This window comes from Hippoglossus stenolepis, chromosome 1, assembly GCF_022539355.2.
Source record: "Hippoglossus stenolepis isolate QCI-W04-F060 chromosome 1, HSTE1.2, whole genome shotgun sequence".
Lineage (NCBI taxonomy): Eukaryota > Metazoa > Chordata > Actinopteri > Pleuronectiformes > Pleuronectidae > Hippoglossus > Hippoglossus stenolepis.
In genome coordinates this window covers 12,422,086-12,448,139 of record NC_061483.1, presented here as the reverse complement: position 1 = coordinate 12,448,139, position 26,054 = coordinate 12,422,086, and the positions used below count along the sequence as shown (strand labels likewise).

The following is a 26,054-nucleotide window of genomic DNA, read 5'->3' as shown; positions in this document are numbered from 1 at the left end:
CTGACATGATGTAACAGAACTGAAGCTCCTCTCCAGTCTGTGAAATCCAGGTCAGTGAGAGCTTTCATCCTGCAGAGGGCAGAGTTTCACCACTAACCACCACTGACAGAGGAGCAGACCACTGACCTCCTCAACACTGGTCTCCATTTTAACTGTCTCAACGGGAGTGGATGGTTTTGCTTTTCAGCAAAAATATATTTATTTCATATAACACACACATACACACACACACACACGTGCTTACACTTACACACCTCTCTTATCCCCTCTCATATGTTTCTAATAATTCCCAAGCAGTTAGTGAACTGATGTTCAGATGTGGAGAGAGCCCAGGAGCGTGGAAGGTAAAGATGAATCAGGCTGATAAAAAAATATTTTATCTTAACTGGGCGTCCATCAATCATGAGTCAAAAGAAGATGGATCTCTTCCTTTGGAACAACCTGTGAACTTCAACACTCTCAGATTTCATGTAAACAACCACATTGATTTCATATGTGGGCTCGATATGTATGTTTCACTACTACACAGTAGAACTTGTGGCAGATCTCCTGCCGCTGTCTGCACTGCTGTGGCTGCCTGTGACTTCATGGCTGAAGCAGATGCCAGAATATCTCAAATCCAGAAAACCCACTGGGGATGTGACTGCCAAGCAAAGTGACAGATCTGTGTGAAGCATCACATTAATAGGGTGAATAAGAGAGAGAGATGGGCACAGAGTCATCAGCACTTTATGTATATCTTCATGTCTAAAATACTGGCTAATGTGGAGGCAGTTGAAAGGTCAGCTTTTAGCAGCTGTGGCTGGTGTAACTCTGAGTGTGGTTGTCGAGGCCAAACATCAGCGTGACCCCTTGAACTGAAAGTGTAAGAGATGTTTGTACTGGGAGCAGCTGAACAAGACAAAATGTTCTGATGTTTTGTTCTTGTTGATGAAGTACAAAAGGCACATATGAACTCCACAGCACCCCTGCTCGTGATTATGAGGTGGTGTCGAGTCTTAGCTGGAGGTTTTTCATTAAGAGTGAGGGTGCAGGGAGAAGAGCAGCGGGGGATGACTGATCAGTCAGGTGATAGGGATTTTGTCATCCATGGGTCAGCGCCTCTTTCCCGGAGCCTGCCAGAACTCTGAATGACTGGCGAAAACAATTCTTTACTCCTTTCTACTATGTTCTTCGCTGTCATTTTCCATTGCCCAAGTACCATATCACCTTTCTACCTCTTTGATGCCTCTTTTGAGCATTAAATGTAGCCTGGTTGGTGCCATCTATGGTATTTTTTATTAGAATCCCCTCTTAGCTGTGACTTAAGAGCATTGTCAGAGGAACCCTGTTCAGTGAGGCAACCTCAAATAATATATATCTCTCGCTTTTTCTTTCCAGTGGAAGCTCCCTCAGAGTCTCAGTGATGCTGCCAACAGATTAACTGTCCTCATGTCCCTGTATCCCGCGTTATTTCTCCTGCTTGTTTTCTTTTAATAAAGCTGGCTGGCCTCCTTCGTCCTGAAGCAGGCTGGCAAACACACACACACACACATACACAGGAATACAGGAAGCCAAGGAGCTGCATGAGTATGACAGTGAGGGATGATGTGGTGGGAGACAAACTGGACAGAAAGGGAGACGTGTCGAGTCACTGGGGGCTGGAGTAGGTCACCAAACCCCCGTGTTTGGTGCAGTGACAGCGAATGTGACATCTCTGTGACGTTGTCCCTTTTGATCCCGTCTTCTCCGTGTGAAGAGCCGCGTTCCTGTCAGACAGACTGGAAGCCTGACACACATACACACACACGGGCACACACACACACACTCATAGCCATTGGGTTTGTCAGGAGCAAAATAGTCACCTGCTTTTGACTTCCCTCGTTCCAAATCAAATGATCCCAAGTTTGAACTACAATCACTTCTCTAAATATGCCTACATTTTTACACCCAGATCCATGAATTATTCTTGTGGAAAATGGCGAAAATGTGGAAAAACACCAAATCTCATCCTTTTACCAAGTTTCGTGGAAATCCATTCTGTACTTCTCGCATCTGGCTCACAAACAAACAGACGGGTTGAACACATAACCTCTTGGTTGAAGAAATAATTTGAACCCAGTATTTGTTGCACTTTGACAATCGGTCAGTTAAAATTCAAGCTTTGCAACCTTTATTGTTGTTGCTCATTTGTGGCAGCTGGATGTATTGGTGACCCCCTCTCTGCCCCACCAAGCTCCACCTCTCCCAACAACTCAGTCATCCAAGCTGCTGATGGTATATCCCTAATGGTGACCTATAAATAAAGCCCATAAATAAAGCAGCTACCAATGGAGAAAATTGATTTCCAGAAGCACGGAGGAGTGGTGGAGATTTATGCCCCCAGTCGGGCTCGGCTCCCATGCTGTATATCTTTCATATCTCTTTCTGATATGTTTTGCCCTTCATCCCTTTTTTTCCAGGCCATCACTCTGACCCGCTCAGAACAAAGTGTCCACCTCTTCTTTTCTTTCTTTTTTTTTTCTTCTCGGGATTATAACATTTGCCAAATCTCCTTTTTTCCACGTTTGATCTTTTCCTGGTTCATCTTCTCTTTTTATTTGCTCTCCTCACCTGGCCTGCAGCCGCTTTATTTCTCTCACTTTCTCTGACTGTCTGGAATTTGCTCATTTTAGGATTTTCTGTTTGAGTTTCTCAGGCTGCAGATCAGAGTTGTCCCAGAATCAAAGTAGCGTTTCTCTGACCTCATTATCATGGTAACAGTAGTGGACGTCATTACAAATATAATATATTATCCAAAAACATTGTTTTTAAGAAATTGTTGTGTAAAATGTTCTAATAAATACAGTCTTTCTTCTTTTTTCTTGCTGGGTTCTTCGACATTTTATTGCTGGGATCATCAGCAGTACATTGATCTGATCTGTCTAATCTGCGTGTTCAAAAGATCCCATCATTTCCTGTAATCCAGTCCTCTGATTCCCTTACATAGTTAATCCAACTACACAGTTACATATGGACAGGCTTGCTCCAGATCTGCACATTGTATTGCAGATGTTCGTTCTGCTCTAGTGTGTGTGTGTGTGTGTGTGTGTGTGTGTGTGTGTGTGTGTGTGTGTGTGTGTGTGTGTGTGTGTGTGCGCGCCTGTGTGCATGCATATGTGCCGGTCCGTCCTTCTGTTGGCATCCAGGTGCTTCAAGCACCAGCAGCCATAACAGACCTGGGTTTATTAATGTTGTTCATTTCCTTTCGTCTGTTTGTCTCTGGCTGCTTGGTTCCCCAGTCCAACATTCCACACACTCTGCTGGAATTAAGGGAGAGGCCTGTGGCGAGGCAGGGAACGAGCTCAGGAATGTCTCTGTTATCACAGGGAGAGAGGATCGAGGGAGGAAGGGAACGGGAGGTCAGGCCAGAGGGCCCCACCATAGTGAGGTTGACTTTAGTCAGGACTGCTGGAGTTCCAGGAGTTTCCACCATCAAAGCTTTGATCACCACTCTCAGCTCGGCTCACATTACCACAGAGGTGCATGCCTTTGGCTCAATCAGAACACATAGGAATCTAATTTTAGAGCTGCCGCTTTTTAAATCAATATCTCAACTGCTATCAGTGGCAGTGTCATGTAGATTATCTCACAGCCTTCACAGATGTCACACCAGGTTGGCTCTGCTCTCAGGCCACTTTGTGTAATGCTGAGGATCACACAGGCATATGCACTGACTTGCACACTGCTCGTGCAGGCGGAGGGACACATACACGGGGAGAAGCATCCCTCTGGGTCAGTCGTAGCTGGAGTCAGACCGTGTGCAGGCATATGCACGCATGTGTGGTGAGTGAACGTGAGAAACTGTCTGATAACGTGTGATCAACTGCCTTTGCCTTCATTTGAAGGTTGTGGAGTCAGCTTGTTGTATTGTTTGTCATTGTTTGATGTTATTGTGTTTAATTCAAGCCGCCCATGTATAAAAGTGAAGAGTTCTGTAGAAAGATGAGGAGATGTGTTTTTAAAGGTTGACGTTTTAAAGGATATTTCATTTTTGTTGATGACTCTCTCCTAAGAAAAAGTATTACAAAAGAGCGACAGTGAGCATATGTCTGCAGTTTGAACTGTGTGGACTCTTTGTGTTAATGTGAAGTCAGTATTTTGTTTGCTGATTTGCATCTTCTTACAGTCATGGCAACTGTATTGTGGGATTTGGAGATGGCAGTAAATTACATGCAGAGAACATAAGTGCAGAGGTTATAAACACTGATGGCTCCAATTAGATTAAAGCCCAAAATTCCAGGCTGGTGAGACAAAACCAGAATGTCTTCTCAATTTGAACCCTTTTGAATTTAAATGAGGTTTCAGAGCTTCAGTGAATCACTGGTCGAGTTGCAACGTCGACTCTGCAGCAAGAAGAACTTTGCTTCAGTTCTCCCTTCTGTATTATGGCCCCTCCATCTTTTCTATGGGTTTCTTGTGGGCGCTCTAGATTCCTTCCGCCCTAAAAGATCTGTGTGTGGGGTATTATTAAACAAAATACTATTTCATTACTGCTCCCTTAACTGCAGTTGAATGCCGGGTCCCTCATTGTGGCCACCCACGTTTCCTGAATTTCTCCACATTTAGATATAAGATATAAAACAGTGTAATTTAACTGACATTAATCCAGTCGTAAATGTCTGCTAGCAAACATTAGCCTTTTGGTGTCATGTTGGACTTTTGCTTGTGCTGCTCAGTTTTTCAATTTATCCTAATGCAACAAACAATGCACCACTTAGCATGAAGATAATGCATTATGACCAGTCAAAGCTTCTATATGGAATTCCTTAAGTCGAGTATTTCAGTGCAAACTTCAAATGAGGGGATTTCAGTGTGAAATCCATTTAATCGTGTCCATGTATAATGTCGCGTAGCTTATATCTAAATACAATGGGGATTATTTTCATCCTTTTACTATTCCTGATGTAGATGTGAGACAAGACATGGCATGATTTTGAGACTTTTGAGACACCTTGAACATTAACTGCAGCGATGATTCTCTTCAAAGTGGATAACACTGGGCTGAATATAACTGAACAGAACAAGAAAAGGTGAAAATCTATTTTGGTTATCATTTCACTGAAGTCACATGAAAAAAAAAACATAAAAATAGCCACTGAGCCAGAGACTTATGAAATATATTTTTACATCTCCCAGTTGAGGGTTAACTGCTGTGATTCAGACGCAGAGCTGTTGTCCTGCGGAGTCCTCGTGTGTCATAGAGTCTGACCTTCCCGCGGGACTGCTGCTCCTGCATATTACACACTGACTAACAGCATGACAGCACAACTAATCACAGCTCTGTAGCTGCGGTCTGCATAATGTTCCCTGTGATACACTCCGTAATTAAAGATACAGAGGACGGACAGCAACAGCACCATATGATTTATAGGTCCCTAACGTTTTGTATTTAATAAAAAGGAAAACGCAGAACTGGAATCACTTCAGTGCAAAATATAAACTATGACTTACACATACTGTAAAAAAAATTTAACATTTAGTTGATGTTGGTGAAGAATCGTTCATCTTTAAAAATGTCAGCTTGAGACAGAATTGAATTTATTTCCAACATTTACTTCCATATTTTTAGCTGTTTGTTGTACTTACTGTAATCATATCTGAATGAAGCAGGCTTTGTCCTGAGTGGTTGACTTTGGCTCAGCTTAGCATTGTTTAAAACCTGCAATATCAATGATAGCAGAAGTGAGCAGGCTGGACTGCTCGGTATAAACATCAGCAGAACAGTAGAACAGTGTGGAAGTTGTTTTTTTTACTCTGTGTTCCCATGGTGTTGTCAACCCATCAGTGCAGCTTCCATATGTTGTTTGCTGTACGTGTCACATGGTTACGCCAGTGGCACCAGTTCAACTGAGGGGGGGGGTGTCCCAGGTGATACAAGAGCTGTGAGCAAACAGAGGCCGATAACATCTCCATACGAAGCTCTTTTCCCTGTTGGTGATGCTGCAAAGGCAAATACTGAGAAAACCGCTCAAACACTTTCTGTGTTCTTGATTTTTTTTAAAACTTTTATTAGACTGTTGTTTATTTAAACAGAACAGAAGAGTGATGAACACAAACATTAAAGTTGAATCTAAACACATAATATATTGCTACCATACACTGCAGGCTATATGATGGACGACAAGTCTCCACTTCATCCCGCTGTCCAGAAATGAAGCTAAAATATCCTGGATCGTACCTTGCCATCTTGTGCATTTGGAGCCAGTGTCTGTGCAGTGGCGATCGGGTGATGGATGTATGTGCTCACCCATAAGAGTCAGTCTCTGCTGTGAATCATGATGTTTCACCCGGTGAAATAATAAAACTTCCCATAAAAATGAACACTTGATAAGAAGTACCTAAATTGTCAGAAACCATCTTTGAGAAAAATTTACTGGATGTATTTTGAATCTATAGTTTGGTCCATGTCCCGTCTGCTATCATGGAGGAGGCTGGGTTTATTACCTTTGATGCAAGGGGTCACCTGGTGACGATCAAGATGCTTCTCACACATTCTCGTCATTCAACTTTTAAATAATATTAATGTACAAATATCAATATTTTCCTCTAAAATTCAAACTACGATAGTTGTATTTTTATAATCAAACACAGAAGTACATGGAGTCCCATTATTTTACTACTGTCAGTGGGTCAGTTACATTAAAAGTGAGTCATACCATGTTTAGCACTTTGATATAGCGCTCTGTGGTTCTTCATATTGACGTTAAAATAAAAATCTATAAAATAATCAATAAAATAATAATTAGTTCTTAATACTTTTTTTTTTTTTTTTTACATATAATGCTCAGTACACCCTTCCTCTTTAACCCCTTTGGTGCAAGTGAATCTACATATCATAACCATTTCTTGCCTCTTTGACCTTTCCTCATTCGCCCTTGTTTCCCATACCAGATTTAAAATCAAATCTACTCTCCGCCCGGCCTGGAGGAACGATTCTGATACACACATTCAGTCTCGCCTCACATATGAGCTCACAGGAACTGTCTATATGCTGTATAATAGGGCACTGTAAATCCCTGCCCACCGCCCAGCTCAGGCCCCACAGTGTCCACACCAGTGTCCTGGTGGCTTAGACTGGCTTTTGGGTCCACTCCCTTTCTGCTGAGTTCATCAGGCTGGTCCTTTGAGCAGGGAGCCAGCACACTGCCTTGTGGCGCTTTCTTTCTTTTCAGGCGGCAAATGTGCTAAAACAGCACTCCATAATCACTTGGCATTATGGGCCGTTGTGTTGGGCATTAGTGATTAGAATTGACCAGTGGGATGTTATAAAAATGAGTCTGACAAGAGAACACCAAAGCTGATGAGTCTGGATCCTGGCACTGGATGGCAAGAGGATTAGTCAGCTAACACACTGGCTGGGGCTTCTGCAGGGTCGGGTCCCATCGCATCTCATCATCGACAGGCTCGAAGCGGCCCCTGTGGCTGCCGTGTCTCCATCCGCCTCCCTGGCTGCCTGGGTCTGCGTGGTTCCCATCCTCCACCGTTTCCCCTTCATCCATTTTTTCTTTTTTACCAAAAAACACAACATCATCCCCTGTGTTAGGGTTGGTGGATCACACAGTGTCATAAACTCAGGGTCCAACGGGTTAAGTGGCAGAAGAGATGCCTGATTGAGCTGTTTCTTAAGGGTTTGGTTTGTTTCTCTGTAACTCAGAGGGATCGAGATGATATTCTTGATTTAATACACTTATCAAACACACAGACACTTTGTCTATCTCCTGAAACTCACAACTAGGGGACGTGTTTTGATGGAGCACAGCATATCTCCGTCATATTCAGCCTCTCAAACACTCCACTAAGAGCACAAGGGTTTTCACTGACCCCTCTCTGATTTCATCTCTGATATTATCTGCCAATAACTACAGCACTCACCCGAAATCAATTCACCTCAGTAAATGTGGAGTTAATTAGTATGATTTTGTCTGAGCAGCTTGAACTGTTCAACCTCCCTCCCAGGGTGTAGAGTGCCTCTGCCTGTTTCTCTGTTTCTCTGGAAGCTCCGGCTCTTTCCCCTCCTTCAGCTTCATACTGCAGGAATGTAGCAGTAACAGGCAGTACCACGGGAAGAGTCACCGAGGGGTGGACGGGGGGTTGAGATGCACGTCCTTTATTCAGGCCAACGCCAAGTTCAGTGGACTTGAAACATTCCCTCATCCGTCACAACTTTGTGGTACAATATAGCGTAGTATAGCTCAGTCCTTTCTGTTATCTCATCTACTGTTCTCTCCCCTCTTTTCCGGCCTCTTGTCTTTTCCTTTGCCCTTATTATTTCTCCCTTTTTTCCTCTTCTTATCAACACGTACCTTCTAAATTACACTATATTCTCCCTCTTTCCTCTTCTAAGCTGGCCATGCCGGATTTACTATTCCATTTATCCTTTATCCTTTTTTAAATTTCTCATGATCTCATCTCTTCATCATCTTGTGTCGTCACCTCGGGATCAGAAACAGACGACACCAATGTGCCTGTCACGGTTTTGTGCTGCTAACCTCTGAACTGTTACTTTACATTGACGCTATTGAGATTTGACGTGTGTCTTTGGGTTTTAACTCCTGTTCTGAACCATTACACTCTGTGAAGTATTTAAAAACAGCTGGAAAGTTTATTTGGATAAGCGCTTAATCGATTAACAGTATGAATGTGTTTTATTTTTAATTAATTGTTTAAGTGACTGATTCATCAGTTCCAGTTGATCAAATGTGAGGATTTGCAGCTTTTCTTTGTTGTACAGTATATTATAGTAAACTAGATGTTTTGTTTTTTTTGACTGGTTGGACATTAGAAGATATCTAAAGATGTCAGTTTGAGCTGCTGCATTATTCTCTGACATTTTATTGACCAAATAGTTAATTGATTGATCAAGAATATTTGTCGCATATTAATTTATAATGGGTTTGATTCTTTTGTTGCAGACATAAATTAGAAGCTGTTTACAGTAATTCTGTTCAGATTTCATGCAACTTGCTCTAACCTCTTCTACTGATCACAAAACAATACTGTGAGAAATAAACTTGGCTGGTATCAGTTTTCTTAACCACTCTGCACAAACAGAAAACATTCATCACTCTATGAAAAATGGAGTCTGCTGTTTCAGCTACTTTACAACTCTGTATCTTCTCTTGTGACAATATCAGGACAAAGTGCCTTCAGACCAGGTTGTTCCTGTTTGGATGTACTGTAGCTCTGATTTGTACCAGGGTCAGATTAAAATATACTGTTTGTCCTTAATATCAAGAGAAAATATTGACATGTCCCCACACAATATGTTCTGTTGTAATTTAACTCCACTTTCACTTACAAATCCCGCACACTAAATGCAGGATAACAATAATACCCCACCACAGTCATACCAGACTGTTGGTCAATAAAAACCACACAGCTGTTTGTCACGGCAGTGTTTACACACAGATCATGTGGTGTAACTTTATAGCTGTTCTTTTCTTTCTTAAAGATTTAAGGCCACTCGTGTTAAACATTCAATGTAAATGAGTCATGACGCGTCACTCCATTCACACCAACAGTGCAGAGTAAAAGGACTGTTTATTTTCACACACACCAACAATGACACTGGCCTCCTCAGGTGCTGGGTGTTGCAGCTTTAAGTGGCTGGTGAAAGTCTGTGTTTATCGTTGTGACACGACCCCCCCATTAGACATGCCCTTGTTCTTTCACCATTGAAAATACAGACACATACCCCTACTGCTGATTTCCCTCCAGCTGAAAAGATTGTTACTGTTAACCCTCAGACATAAGCAGAAGAGAATTACAGTCATTATTTCAATGGAATGGCTGCTGTAATGGCTGTTTATGTCCACACCAAAGTGGCTAAATTTGACAAATGTGCCTGCTTACAGTTTGAAATACACATTTTTAAAGACTTCAGAGATAATAATACAAAAAATATCTATATTAATACAGTACATCTCAAAACAAAAGGTACTAAGTGCTTCACAATTAAAAACACAAACAGAAAAGAATAACCATGCTAAATGTGTGACAAGGTTAGAATATTTGAAGAGAGTCAACAATATGTAATGTTTTCTTGGCCTTTAAGTTTTGTTTATCAAAATGTCCACAAAATATCTCACATCTCACCATATTGGATTTGTTATTGACTTTGCCATATGCACAGGTTTAAATTGTGTTGTAGTTTAGACAGTAAAGTGTCAACAGCAGAAGGTCAATGGTTAAACGCATAATCATAGCAAAACCACAAGTTCATCACGTCACGTTACGTAAAAATGTAACATAAATGACGACAGGGAATTCAAGTGAGGAGAGCAAACATTATTATTATCTGTTTCAAAACACCAAGCTAAAAACAAGGCAAACTTGTCTTGTCAAACTCCTTACCACATGATGGCGCTAATACAAATATGGTCCCCTTCCAACTACAAAACAAGGAGTTTGTTCCTGCTGAGCTGTAGTGGTTTAACTTCTGATCCTGCTGCAGTGATGTAGAAATTTATTCTAGGGAAGTTAAGTGCAGCGCGACATCATTGAAACCTTAAATGTTGCTGAGCGTGAGACAGAATTACAACAATTCTTGATCTAATTAAACTTGAATAAGATTCAAATCTATTTAGTTTGCTTTGGATGGTGAACTTTTAAAGGGTAATTTTGAAATTTTAACCTTTTATTTTTTATAATTTAGTTTTTAGCTAAGGTACGTTTTAAAATTGCTTTCGAGTCGACGCGGTCTCCGCAACATGTGATGAAACTGTAGCTGAGCTGTTGGGCCCCAGCAGAATAAATCTTCACTGTGACGGAAGTTATTTGTGTTCGCGGAGCATGGCAGCCTGAAATCTGCAGCTGCTGCCTGTAATAAACTTGTAAATCTTGACTCTTCCTTAAAAATCAATTACATGCCACTTACATTATGTGTCACATGGCAGTTCAGCGCCTGCCGCCTGCTGTCGACGCAGTAACCTAAGCTGCAGCTGCCGGACTAACCGAGACATAATTCTGTCTCTCAATGTGCGAGAGAGAGAAAATCAACACAAACTGAGATTCCTCCATTCATTTCAAACCGCTCACTGCATGTTTGCTGTTACGATGGTAACCGTGTTTTCCTATTAATCGAGGCACAACCCTTTGATGTCAATGGTGACATCATGCAAGGTCATGCTACTGCTTGACGGGCGCTGTGCTAGTTCTTTCAAATATATGATATAGACGAGTCAACCATGGACTTTTGAAAAGAATAACACAACAAACAATCAATCAATCTTAAAAGTCCTATGATGTGGATGTAACCACTCTCAAAGCTGAGTCAGGACTTTGATCCCATAGTTGTTGTTTTTTTTATTCCCCAACAAATGGGCCGAAAAAAAATCTGACTATAATATTTATACTTTCCTACCTTTATCTCCACAACTGCTGAGTTCAGAGTGAGGTCATATTAGAGGATCAGGTTTCATCAGTGAAACCATTGTATAGATTGTGTTTCTATGTTTCTGTTATTATAGCCCAAGGTGGACCGTTACTTTTAAGTGCTTCCAGACAGTTTAACAGCTGCTTTTATTGCACCCTCTCTTACTCTGACTGAGGTGACACATAAACCTGTTGAAAGTAACAGTGCGGAATAATTACTGTATATTTATGTGTGGCTGCTTAGTATGTGACTGATAAAGCATCTCATTGGAGCAAGGTGAGGCCTTCAGGCCGACTTTTTATGCATGAGGTGCAGCCGTGCATCAGTACCTTCACTTCCCTGGCTCCAAAGCCACATACATAGAGAACAGCCGACACGCACTTCCTCTTTGCTAACTAGATGCAGACATGTGCTACATGGACGATGAGGATTGTTCCGCAGCAGGTTGAGGCTGATATACTTCCCTTCAGTCATGCTACACATTTTAATGAAAGCAGAGCTCTGTCAGATCAATCAATCAAACTTTATTTGTACAACACATTTTGTCCAGGTTAGTCAAAATCCATAATTATAAAATTCATAAAAAGGATCAAATAAGTTTTAAAATGTCAACAAAAAATGTAATAGATTTCTTTTTAACATATATAAATATGTAAATACATACATATATAAATATAAACCGTATAAAGACAGGCTGAAGAGATAGATGTTAAGCTTATAGTTAAAGATTTTTACACTGCTCTCAGGTCCTCTGGCCGACGACAGATTGATGAACCAAAGTGCAGAATATGATGGAACTCATTGTTTTGAAGAGGTTGATTCTCCTTGAAGAGGGTCACAGGTAAACAACATGCATAATTAAGACTTCATCAAAGTTTCCCAGTCGTATCAACAGTGAGGTTTGATTTGTTGGCTTTTGGGCAAGCTTCTTATAAAAAAACAATGTGTCTCTTTTTCAAGTGTATATACTCACAGATGTACATATCTGTGAGATGTGACATGCACTAACACCACTTGTATGTGGTGTTAATTCACATTACTAGTGTAAAACACTTTGACGTGTAATTATGAATATCTGATGATGTAAGAGGTTTTGTGTGGTCGGGGGTTCTCCTGCCGACCACAGATCTTTTTCATTTTATTTGCACTTTTTTGTCATGGCTCCAATCATCACCCACAAACGATTATCCATCCCTTGACTTGCTCGAATGTGATTTCGTTTTTGATCCTCAAGCTCACATGTTTTACAAGTCCACTAGAGCACTGGTCATCTGATTATAGGGAGGAAGTGAAGAGCAGTGTACAATCATCACTTTTTAATGACAACACTACAGCAGCATTGTCAAGGCTGAATTCAAATTAGATTTTCTGAAGTTGCTGTTACTATTTCAAAAGAACCATGAGAAAGTTCATATTACACATTATTACTGACAGTTCAGCAGCAGCAATGAACATAGAGAAAAACACTTTGATATTTTGCTTTAAAGTCAAGTCTGCTTTACTTATTCTCAGTCATTCCCCACAATACTGAATGGGTATTTGTATGTGGAGTGAGTGAACCCAGCAGGTTAGTATGTCGGAAAAATATTTCCATGCACCCACCTGACACTTGCACTCTGCACATTTGTGTAATTGGATGATAAACATCACATATAGGTGCAGCCTGGGTACAAGTTATTTAACACATCTCTGTGATATCAATGTTTTTTCTCTTTTTCTCTTTGCAACTGAAAAATCCTTGTTTTTTTATTTTATAGGGATTCCCTCTTTTTTGCATTAGGTAATTGTTGTCTTTACGGTTTTTGCTCACTTTTGTTATCAACCATAGAAAGTGGGTCATTGTAAAAAAAAAAAAGGCATTATTGTCCACAGAGTGTGATATGAAACTTTGGAGGACGGTCTGTATCTTCTGTCTGTGTCATGAGCTGGAGGACACACACTACAGCGCAGCACAGACATGGCAGAATACATTTATCTTACATAAACAAATAAGACTGGGCAGAAACAACATGCTGCATGAATTTGCTTTGTCTGCTACATTATAGTAACAATGAAGGGAAAAGGTTGGATTGTTTTTCATGAAGTATTTACTGGCAACACACACACACACACACACACACACACACACACACACACACACACACTAGACTGAGCTGAGTGCACTGCAGATTGTACCTTGGGATTTGCAGTATTTTTAATTTACAGTCTCATTCTGCAGCAAACAATGGGCTCGTCACACGGATGGAAAGCCTGACGTAATGGCTCGTTCTACCTCATCAGATTTACACAGTGTTTTTGACTGATAATGGGGGCTGGCCTCACACTGGAGTGAAAAATGGAGTGTTCAGAAAATCATAAGTGGCCGTTTGATTTCCTGAGAAATAATCACAGAAGTGGGAAAGTGGTGGAATGTAAAGTGGACCTGCAGCTCAGGCCTTTACTTGTTAAGCTACTTGAGATATTGCTGAGAAGCAGAGTGGAGTTCAGCCAGGTTCACTGCAGCACAGACACTGTTCGCTGGCTATAAAAGGCTCAGCAGTGCTTGTCTGTCGAGAAGAGAACGAGCAAGAGAGAGGCAGCGAAAGAAGAAAATGAGAGATTTTAGTTTGGTTGGTTGATCACAGGCTGCCTCTTGGAGTAAATGTCTCCAGGAGATTAAAAGAAGCCTGGTTCACTGTCAGTGACTGGAAACCCTCCATGGTAAATGTTGTGCGACAAACGCTTATTTTTCTTCAGCTCAAGGGCTAAGTGAGCAAAGCTAACCAAAATATCATCACATCAGACCTTTCTTATAACTTTGTGTCTTTGGTTGTGAATGAATTAGGGAAGAACACACTGTAATTGACAATTGCAAGTAAAGTTACCATAATAATACTTTTTAACTGTGTGGTTTCATAGTTTTCCCTAAAATTGTATCTTAGGTACCATTGTAGAGTCTTACAAAAGCTAATTTTATTTATGTGAAACATGATGAAAGAAAATAGACTGACTGGTCAGTTTTATAATAGCTGAAGTGGTTGGCCACTTAGGTCCTGACCACAGACCTTAAATAAAGACGATATGACAGCTCCCCAAAAGTGAAGCCACTGCATCTTGATCACCACCTGGTGGCTTCCTGCAGTTCAGGCCATAAATCCTGCCTCCTCTATGTTAGTAGACGGGACATGGACCAAACTGAAAAGTCAAGGTACACATCAAATACATTCTTCCAAGAGATAGTTTCTGTCAGGTATGTTCTTATCACAGTGATGTAAGGTGAAGTGCAAATTTTTCCACTGGTTTTAACAACTTATATGTTGTTATAAAAAAAGCTCACGATTGGTCGACCTTGATACCGGAACCCCCCCTCCCTGATCGCTACTGCACGTACTTTGGCTCCAAATGCGCAAGATGGCAGCTTTCGTATGCAGGATACTTTGGATTTATTTCTGGATAGTGTGAGAAAGTCTGACTGAAATCACTTAAGAAATTGTTGGAAGAACTGCCATGGAAATGTGTACAGAGATTTCTTGTCCTCAGTAAATAAATCCCCCTGACTTTGGTAATCCCTGACTTTGCCTCTATAGCGCCATCAACATGTTGACATTTTTAAATGGATTGGATAAAATGGATAAAATGTTGTACATCCAAACAAAGACCCATTGTGACTGTGGTGATCTTCTGACTTTTCCACTTGCATCTCATGGTGGTTCTGGAAACGGATTGCCATGAAATGTGATCCACGCATTCACGTCCCCCTCGGCATAAACAGTAATGACTTTGATGATTTTCCACTCGTGCCATCATCGGGTCTTTTTACTTTTAGAGCCGTTAGTCTGGCTATAGACTCTTCAATCTTATTTTTTCCTTTATTTAACCCATTAATATTATACCCATGCTGCAGTTCTGTCTTTGGCTTCTTCACAACAGCTCATCTGCACAGTACCTGGAAGAAGGGGAAATGACTTGAAACAATTTACATGTCTAGTGGAGGTCCAGGAGACCTGAGGTTTTATAACGATAAGGATATGTGTGTACACTCAGTGCTCTGTTGGCCTTATTTGCACCTCTGACGTCAGGTAATATGTTTGCACAGTCATAATAAAAGGTGATGTGTGGACAGTAACATGTAGGTTAAAAGCTTCTGACACTTCTGTGCTTCTTCTATTCTTAGTTTATTAGAGTTATTTATATTTCTTTCTTGTGTTATTTAATCAGTATTGGTTTATCAGAATTGGAGCATTCTAATTACCATGATTTTATGGTTGACTGCATTTTACATTGAATCTTAAACATGGTCTTACATGTTTCTTGAAATCCTGAAACCGCATTTGTGTTTACTGGTTGAGCCCGAACAATACTGACCTGGAAGGTAGAGCATGAATTTGAGAGATGCCTGCTAATCCGGTCATATGAGACTAATGTGGTCACAAACAGTTGGCCTCTTAAGTGGAGGTGTGACATTAGTATACGGATCATTAGCAGGTGAAACTACAACCCTTTCCTCTTTGGCTTTTACTGAGGGAAGGTTTCTCAAAATGAAATCCAAGGGATAGTAATATTCTAAGTACAAAGCTAAAAATATATGTTTTTCTTCGGGTTAAGAGATTTCAAAAGTGAATTGTTCCTGGTAACAATACTGCCCATGTATCCAAAGCCTGATGTAGCGTATGCATCTGTGTCATAGGTATTGTTGGATAAAGAAATGTGTCGTCATTACTGTGAATGTGGAGACTGTAATTCAGTTTAAATTTCGCTGTAATCCGGCCTGTAGTTTTTGTGTAATCCTGCATATTAACAAACAAATGCAGATGAATACACAAGGTAAAAATATAAGAGCTTCAGATGAATGTCAGTGTGGCCATTGTTAACCCGCTCCACAATTCTGTGACACGGATTGATAGAGAACTTCAGTTGGTCTCCTGTCTCCAGATGGTTTCTGTTAGTAAGAAGAAACATATTCTGTGTCGGACCTGCAGCCATGAGTGAACGGCTGCAGGAGGGAATCACACAGCCGCTCACAGACACCTCACTCAGGACAGATGAAAACAGGAAAACAACATCTGTTTCACACTAATGCAAAACAACTGCTCAGCATAAAAAATCACATTCCTCTTTATCCATCATCGCGTATCTGTGTGTTTCGTCACTTGAACGTCTCCGTGCGCACCGATGGCCAGCTTCATATTTTGCAGGATGTGCACATTATGCGGTTTCACTCTACATTAGCCTTTTTGCTGCAGGTGAAGCTGGGTTGAATGAACCCTGTGATGTGCTCCGACCAAATGTGGGCCTGCATGTTCGCCTTTGTTTTCCATGTGCCTGCTCTTCCATGAGTGCACCTGAGCTTTGAAGCTGCGTCCTTGTGTGTGTGTGTGTGTGTGTGTGTGTGTGTGTGTGTGTGTGTGTGTGTGTGTGTGTGTGTGTGTGTGTGTGTGCGTGTGCGTGTGTGCGTGAGAGAGAGAGAGCAGGGATGCGAGCATAGAGGACAAAGATAGCTTTGATCACGTTGGAGTGTCACTAATGTCTTGTTCCTCTCCGTCAGAACATCTGAGGTACCATCACAGGTGTGGATGAGAGTAAAGGGCGAGCAGCAGAGGAAAGACGTCTCTTTATCGTCATTTTTTAACGGTGATAAGGAACATTTTCCAGCTCAAGTTTGGTTATTTTGATTGCAAGGTTTTGTTAGTCGTGATCATGTTGAACATCCTGCTGTCCGCGCTGATCGATCCTGACAGGCGTTTCAGAAGCTTCAGAAGGAGTGAGCGACTTGCATCAATACTAGTATGTATCATCCCCGAGGCATGTTCAGCACGGTTGTGTCCGTCTGTTTGGTTCTTTCTGTTAAACCCTTGTGATGAAATCTGCAGGTGCCAGTCAATATCTTCATCAAACATGCTTTGCAACGAGTGAGTGTGTTCGTGGCTGATGTATGGCTGCAGGTTTTAGAGCTGTTCATCTGTCTTGATCCTCTTCTCAGTGTGACCCGGCCCTGTTTGGAGGTCGTCCTCTGCTTGCGACCCTCAGGACACGTCTGCTACTCCTGACTGATGGTATCTTAGCCTTGTAGGATTATGTCTGGTGGGAATTAGCCCCTCGGACCACCAACGCTGCTGCCGAGCCCTCCAACGCAGCAAGACGCACACAGAGGAAGTGATCATTAGAGAGGGAGCTAAATCGAGGGAATGTGATTGCACCGTTTATTTGGAAAAGACAGGGCGTGTCTCTGTTCATATCCTCACAATCACGTGGAGTGTAACAGTGGACATTTTTCTGTGTCACACTTAACCAATCACTCCACTTTAACATCCCACATTGTTTGCGGGGAGGAGAGAGAAGTAAACTGTGAAGCAAAGCCGGCTGAGATTGCTGCATCCTGTGGGTGGGGTGTGGTTTAGGAAGTCATAGGAACTTAACCGAATGGCTTTTGTGGTTTCCTGTGAAGTGGTTTAACCCCAAACACTGCTAATTTCTCTCTCGCCCTCTTTTTTAGAAATGTTTTCAAATGACCCTTGTTCCTTGAAACGACCCATTTTTTTTGTAATCTAATGCACAAGCCTCTAAATAAACACGGTGCAAACACAGAGAGGGGGGGAAGAGTTGTGGTCATTATGCAACTAACTTTTTTAATATTCAGCTCACGGTGCTTTTGCTCTGCAGGGCAGCATTCCTGTGCCTTTAATTTGACACCGGTCTTTGCTGCATTTGACAGAGGAGGACTGTAGCTGCACTATGGTCTGATCCTCCACGTTTATATTCATTTTGAATTCCTCTCTGCAGCAGAAATACACTGGCCATCATCTCTCAGTGAAAGAAAGTGAGCTTTCAGCATCGCCGGACACAGCAGCGTCGCTTCTCCTCATTGTATCCCGGACTGTTTACTCCGCGGGATAGCGGGGGTGGACACTTTTTTCCCAGCGGTATTAACACACCTAAAATGGGGGATTTAACTTAATTCCTGAGCACCCGCGCCCCTTACAACGTGCTTAAATGAAAAAAAGATGTGAATACGGGTGGTGTTCCGGACTAAATTGACGCCGCTCCCGTTTTTCCCGGAGCGCGGCACACCTCCGCGCAGGCAGTGGTCCGCTCCGCACAGACGCGACACGGCCGTTGGTCTCAGAGCGGAGAGCAGGGAGAGGTTCAGCCAGACTTCTGCCATTGCTCTGCTCCGTCCCGCTGGTGCCTCCTCCGCACGACTTTCCATCCAGCGGTTAGATCACCAGGCGTCCGAGGAAAGCTGCTCTCACCCCCCCCCCCCGGCTCTTTTCCCCTTTTTTATTTTTGTTTTATACTTTACCCCCCCCCAACAACTGGACTTTCCCCATGATCCGACACCCGGCCGCACTCACGCTAGCGTCCCGGGCTACGACGATACGAGAATGAACTTTGGACTTTCCGCACGGCTCTTCGTGACATGTTCCCCCCCGTCGTCCTGGATCTATTAAAATAACAACGCAGCCCGGCGTGGCGGCGGCGGCGGCTGGGCTAAAAAAAAAAACACACACGAGAAATTGAACTAGCGAGGGGATATTGGTTTCCGCCGAGCGACTGCCGAACGCAGACGGCGACAACTTTTAACCTGCCACTTCAGAGGAGGAGCGGGGCAGTGAAATGTCCTCCAAAGCGGCAAATAAGGTGGGTACCTGGGGCTTTTTAGGAAAAAGTGGAGAGTCCCTCAGCTAGGACGCGGGGCTGCAGGCGAGCGAGGGACAAACCGAGAGGCTAACAGCGCTGCAGCTTTTCCACACAACTTTGTGCACCGCTGCTAGCTGCCGTAGTGCAGTGGACCTTAATGGTGGTTGTGTTTGTTTGTGTTGTGTGTGTGTGTGCGAGAGAGGGAGAGAGTGCCTGTGTTTGGCTTGGGTGGCTAATTTGAAATCTACACCTTGTAGCATAGCTTACAACCGGCCATGCTGTTGGTATCAGGCTGGATATAAGACAACAAAGTGTTGGGGTTGATAACCCGTCCATTGAAAAGTCCCCCAGCTGTGTCCATAGAGGGTCTGAGCTCAGCCACCTGTTGATATGCACAGTCCCAGTTTTAATGGTTTGTTATAGCAGAGGCAGGGAATCAACCCCATGGATCTAAAGAGCAGGAACTTTGACTTTGTGTAGTTTCTTTCATGAAATACTGGAAATTTTGCTATTATTATTATTATTAGTAAGGGGATGGTAACAATGTAGGAAAAACAGCCATATGTTACCCATAGCATGATCTTAATATACATTCCCAATATACTCACCTTAAGAAAATTGCCTAAAATAAAACTTTATCTCTGCAGCATCCCTCCTCTCACTTGTCAAGTGGCTGTTGATGTGCCCGCAGCCTATTTTAAGGAACCACTATCTTGATATGTGCTGTTCTCAACCCTACCACTCGTACAAAAATAGCTGTTTGAATATTTGTTAAGCCCTGCAAAAGTTTCTACTCTTACATTTTAGATTATGAGTCAATCATTCCTGCTTAAGTAATTCGAAAAGTACTCTGGGTCAAGTGTTGTTAAACAGCAGAAGACTCTTCTGCCTTCACCGTAAGCGTGTGTTCCAAAGTGAATCATCCATTGTCACACATACACCTTGTGAAAGTGATATCTTTCAAAAACATTTCAATTTAAGTGGGTAAATCCTCATATTAGACCTAAATATGCTGTACACAGTATATTCAATTGTTCTTTTGTGTGAGGGGATTTATTTATTTCAGTTTGACACGTGAGGAATGTGCAGAGTTTGTCTAACAGAGGTAGAGATATTCAGGTTGGGGCGGTTGTTCCAGTCAGACGAAACTAGCTTCATCGTGTCAGCTGGTGACGTTACGCTGGACTGTACGTGACGGCTTCAGTCACACCTTGACATATTCGATTTTACTACTGTAGTATGTTTGCAGTTGGTAAGCAGTCAAACGTGTTTCATGTGCTTATTTGTAATTCCAGCGTTTCCTCTTCAGTTTCTGAATATTCTGGATTGACTTGGAAACAACATTTGAAAGTTTTAAAGTTTTAAAAGTGAAACCATAAGACCAGGATGACAGTTTTGCGAATGCATTTCCTGAGTTACTGTATATAGTTTTTAGTTGTGCTCTCGTACAATGAGCAATAATGTTTAGAGCTTAAACCAATAGACCAACAAAGACTGAAAAGTCTTCTTTGGATCTGAATGCAGACATGTGGTTAACCAGGAGTTGGCATGCTCACTATCTTTTTTTTATTAAGACTGCGTTGCCTGTCGCTGCTTTAGAATAAAAGCCGTCTTGAATTTAATTTGTGAAAAATGTTGAATTCAGAACCAAGCAGTATGTTACGTTTGTACCAATGGTAGGACAACAGCGGCACGGATCACCACTACTAGTGAGAAGAGACCAGCCTACTGACAGTTGATGATAAAAGGAAAGTGGGAGTGGAAGAAGTCATGCTGCCTGATAGCTAATGGGCAGACCGGCAGAATCATTGCATTAGTGATTACAGGTGCTTGCTAACTTTTGTAATGATGATAGCTAGGGCTGTGTGATACGACCATAATCTTATATCCTGATGTGCTTAATTTCATCTCCAGATAACGATACATATCACAATATTGCACATTTTCTGTAATAATCTAATCTTTCCTCTTTCATCTTTCTGATTCTTTGCCATATAGAGTCTCATGAGCAAAAGCTTCTTCCAGTGTCTGAGTGGGGGGATTTGTTTTGAGCACTCTACTGTACTATTGTGGCTCTCATCCATAGACTCTCTCTGTTCTGCTTGACATGATTTTTGTGTGGGTAGTACAAGACGTGAGTGGAGACTGGTCTGTGGCACAGTTTCCAAAGTATAGTTCTCTGATCATCTGTCAGTGGATTCTTGACAGTCACACTGGAAGAAGGTCCTCTTGTCTTTTTATTGTTTTACAAGCCTATCTTGTCCAACCACGAAAGCCTGGTAGACCTGTGTCTCTTTTAAGAAATCCTATCGACTGTTGTTAATGGGACACCGCCCTGATTAACACTGCGAAGACAGTAGAGACAATACACATCCAAAGTTGCACTTAGGGGTGTGACAGACTTGCCTTTAATACAATTTCTCGCAACAGATTCCATCATGTATTTTGGAAAATAGTCTGTGAAACAAGTGTTAGCCGTCTCTGTGGTTCAACCCTCAATATCCACATGTTTACTCCCACCTGACCTGACATAACACCAGACTGAGTCACATAACGATACCACATAAAGCGACAGTTAATGATGAACTCCAATAAAATGTTGCAGTTGTCTTCCAGTAATATACTAACATATATTACCTCATGTCTCAGAGGTCAGTGACACACTATAAGCACACAATACTGTGTGCTTATAGTGTGTCATTAGGTCAGTAGGATGTTTTAATATGTATTTAGCATTGGTTAGAAGAGAAGGTAAGCACTTTGTCTATCCCAGTATTAGATAAAACTGTCTTTCAGTTCATCATGATAGGTCTACACTACAAAATAAGTGTGTGTTAATTACTGGTTAGAGGAAATTGTATTTTATGTGAAGATCTTTCTGTTTACTTCCTTCCTTGACACCAAAGACAGAGGAAACGAAAGCCTCGACGGTTGCCTCCCTTTCCACAGTTGGTTGAAGTCGAACCTTCCAGACCTTTGAGTCACAGTCACATTCACAGGCACAGTCATCACAGCCATTCAAGAAATGTTTAGTTTTTCTTTCATGAATGGCCTTTTCCCCAGTTGGAGAACCAACCAAGCCAGTCAGGGACAGTTGGCGATTTTGCAAAGCTGTGTCAGAGTCACAGACACCTCAGGATATCTTGTAATGTCAGGATACATGGTCAGCAGTTTAAAAGACAGAAAGTCTGGCTGTGCTCACTGACTAATATTTGATGAAAGGATGTCACGTGAGCAGTTAAGAAACAAAGTCATAATTAATATAAACTTCATTTGGTCATCATTTACAGATAGGTACAATTGTCATATTTTATTTTTATGTTTTGTATCATATTTTTAATGGTATAATTTAAATATAGTTTTCAATGTACATTGTTTTTAAGTGAATCAATCATTTAACAAATATCAAACTAGTTGAAAACCACATTAATTCAGTGAAGAATTGACATTAACTCTTTGTCACTATGATAAATGTTGGCCTCATTCTCTGTGTTTGGCCTTCGGCTTTTCTTGCTAACTTTTGGGAAAACACCACAAAACAGAAATGTTATTTGGAGCATCAGCAGTGCCTCCAGCCTTTAGACTTGTGTTTTGAGAGGACAGACTGAAAGAAGTGGAAAATGCATTTGGATGGAGGAGGTTGTATTAATTAGAGTTGCACAGCAGGCCTCTATTTTGCTTTGATGATTACCCATCTCCATTTACATCAGTAAGGAGGGAAATGTAATTAGAGGACCAAGTGCTCTGGAGAGGGACAGAGTCCTGGTGATGTTTTTGTTCTCAGTCATAGGCTCCCTGTCCTTTTAGGAGAATTAGGGCTGATGTGGTAAGTGATAAACAGAGTATGGAGCAGCTCATGTTGGGTGTATGTGTGACGATATTTACAGGAAGTAAACTAACCTTTTAAAACGTAAATCTATTGAGGAGGAAGAAGGACCCGAGTAACGAAAGGTCTGTGGGAAAAAGAGGTTTGGAGATAACAGTTGTACGCGGCTGCTTACAGTTGTATTTGAAGGCTATGACAATTTATCATCTTTGCTAGGGAATTTTTCCATCTACCAGCCATCTTGGCCGGCTAGTAAAAAAGTAAATTTTGGACCTGGCTTGTACCACTGTAAATAATCAAAACCTTTTCCAGTAAAAAGAGAGCAAGAGTTATTTATTACAATTGTTCTAAAAGTCATAGACACATGGAAAAGCAATGTTTTCTACTGCACCCACCCACCACTGAATGTTTTACACAACCACGCCGTACTTGTTAAGCTAATAGTGAATTGCTACAAATAATCCAAAACGAAAGACTACTAGCTTAATTTGTTTTTTAACCAACCATCTAAAATTTCGTCACCTACACGGCAAAGCATTGTTTATATTTCTGTGTAGAATCAACACAGGCCCTGCGCCGTAGCCCACAATATTGTGAGCATGTGTGTGCTGGTGATCATGTGTCACTACAATCACACTTTACACACTCTTTCCATGCCACTGTGTGTGTACTTCAAACAATAGAGATTCTAACTGAGCAGATCGAGTTGGAGAACACCATTAGTCGAATCCGCTGAAGTAGCAGTCAGCTACTCTTAGATTAATTGATTGTCAATTTGGTGGTGACTATGAGGTTAGCTAGCACAATGGCTACTTGTTTGTTTATCATAAGTCACATCATCATTGTAATATTGAACAATATTATTGCTCATTGCAGATTTCCCTTATATTGGGCAAGCATAACTTCACAAGTAAACTGTATTAAGAAAAAAGAAGAACTAAATAACATATAACCTGGGGGGAATTACAGCAACTGCTGCCCAGCATTATGAAGGATGAGTCAAGAACCACACAAGACAACAGCAGTGTCCAGTTGTGGCCTCAGTGTAAAAAAAGAAAACACACACATACGAAGAACACAAGCCCTCACTTATTCCTTCTCACACTAACAGGCAAGTCTTTATTTGAAGGCCCTTGATTCAAAGTCCTCCCAGCCCTTTAGCAGAGCAGGTGTAAGCTGTCTCTGTATAAGATGAGAGGGCTGCCAATTGCCCATATTGAAGACCGCAGCCGGGGGCCTGTTGGTTCAGCTGGGCTTCAGTCTTCTGGCTAGTTTTCCCCTGGCTGTGACCTATCTGGATCTGATACCAAGTATAATTTATTACGTTCAAAAACAAAACTTTTAACTCATTTAAAATACACAGAGTAAGTTTAATGATTATGGCCAGATGCCCAGACTCAATATCCTTAAAGTGGAAAATAACCCCTCGTTGCAAAAACTGGATTGCAATGTGGCTACTGCGATCATCCTGGCTACTGCCCATAACAAGAGGCAGCAAAGAATCCTTATATGATCTCGAAAGGTAGAGGAAAACACCCAGGTATATTAATAAGAAGACAGGTTTTGTAACTTCTAGCTGAAATAAGGAAAACCGAATGTCAGCTTCAAGCCTCATCTAGTGGTGGAGGTCTTTCCATATAGTCAGACTGGTCATGTGGACTATTGGGACATGGGCCCCTGCATCAATGGACCTGTCTGTGTGACTGTCATTGGGGTATGCATTAGGGCATGTTGTGTGTGTCTCTGTTTTTGTGTGTGTGTGGAGTCCAGTTTTCAGGGAAGGCAGTCGATTGTGTTGAAAGTGAGCTCCATGTTACCCAACCATCCCCTCGTGTCGGACTCCAGATGAAAATATTGAGAGAAAGCAGTTGTTTGTGTTGTTTGAATACCAGGGGACTCTGAAGTTATCAGGGACATCTGACCTGCTTATCCTACCATCTCTGGAGGGAAATCCTGGGTAGATACTCACAGCAGGAGGCAGGTGGTCAGCAGAGTGAGGAAAAAGAAGGAAAACAGAAAATACCCTCTGAGGGAGGAGGTGATGTTGGAGGAGGGGTTATGGGAGGGGTGAAATGGAGAAAGGAAGGAGGGGGAGATGCATTGGCTTTAATCTGAGTCACATGGCAGATCTTAAAAAGACTACCTCTCTCTCCTATAATCACAGCATTATAGCTCTTGGGCATATTTCAGAGCACATTAATGACTATTTCTGTTTAAAGCAAATGCTACAGCAAAATATGATGGAGCAAATATCCAGACCGGGTCTTATGTGTGAAAGAATTGGAAAAACCATCCACAAAGTTACTCGCTAGGCTGTCATTGGTCTCTTGCTGTTTCTAGATAAACATGGGTGTGGATCTAAATTGCTGAAATGCTCCTCAATGATTCAACAATATCAGTTTCTGGAAAATATGACACAAAACGTGGGCCTTCATGTGTCATCCTCATCATCATGCTTCAGTTAGTTCTGCCCAATATTAGTTGACAGCAAGGTTTGTTGGTCATGTTTGACTCTGAATGGGCTGAATCCGTTTTCAATTGCATCTATTTTATACTTGAAATACGTGAAAACGTAACTTTCCACATTTGGTGTGGTTGTGTGAGAGTAGACCAATGCTCCTGGTTGAGATGAATGGGTGGAAATGTTGGTTAGTCCTTTTTTCCTTATCTAACAGCCACCCTATCAAAGCTAGGACACTCCAAGCCAGCCCTGCATCCTCTCTGTGATGGCAGGACAGGTCTCTGCAGGGATTTATCATTCCCACTACAGACATAGGGGATTTGACACAGGGTGTTTTTTGTGTGTGTGTGTGAGAGAGGAGATAGAGAGGAAGAGGGGAGGTACAAGAGTGTGCATGTGGCAGCCGTGGCTCAGCTGGTTAGGGAAGAGAGAAAGAGGCTGGAACAGATTCATCCCAAGGCTTGTTGTCCTACATGCCTTTACTCACACACACACACATGCATACACACACTCACACTGGATGTGTGTTCATTTGCTTATCTCCCACAGTGTTAGGAGTATAGCACTGTCTGCTCTGTGGGGGAAACAGTCATCAGCCCGTGGGAGACATTGTCAGCTGCTTTAGCTGAAATATAGAGACCTGCTGGGATGATAGTTCACACAGTAGATTGATATCTGCTATTCTTTCTCCTGCTATCACATATACACTTAGTCCTGTAGTCAACTGTATGTCTTTATATAGTAGCTGAATCATC

At 41.8% G+C, this 26,054-nt stretch overlaps 1 protein-coding gene across 13 annotated transcripts in view; it reads left to right on the top strand.

Moving 5' to 3' along the window:
- Window positions 1-26,054, top strand: part of tjp1a (tight junction protein 1a) — a 102,700-nt gene that overhangs the window by 33,577 nt on the left and 43,069 nt on the right. Inside the window, exon 1 of one of the 13 annotated variants that reach the window (XM_035169211.2) lies at window positions 18,634-19,012. The exons of the other annotated variants lie outside the window; for them this stretch is intronic. Coding sequence (XP_035025102.1) covers window positions 18,989-19,012 — 24 coding nt within the window. The 5' untranslated portion in view covers window positions 18,634-18,988. Of the gene's footprint in view, window positions 1-18,633; window positions 19,013-26,054 lie in introns of those variants that run through there. 13 annotated transcript variants of the gene reach the window in all.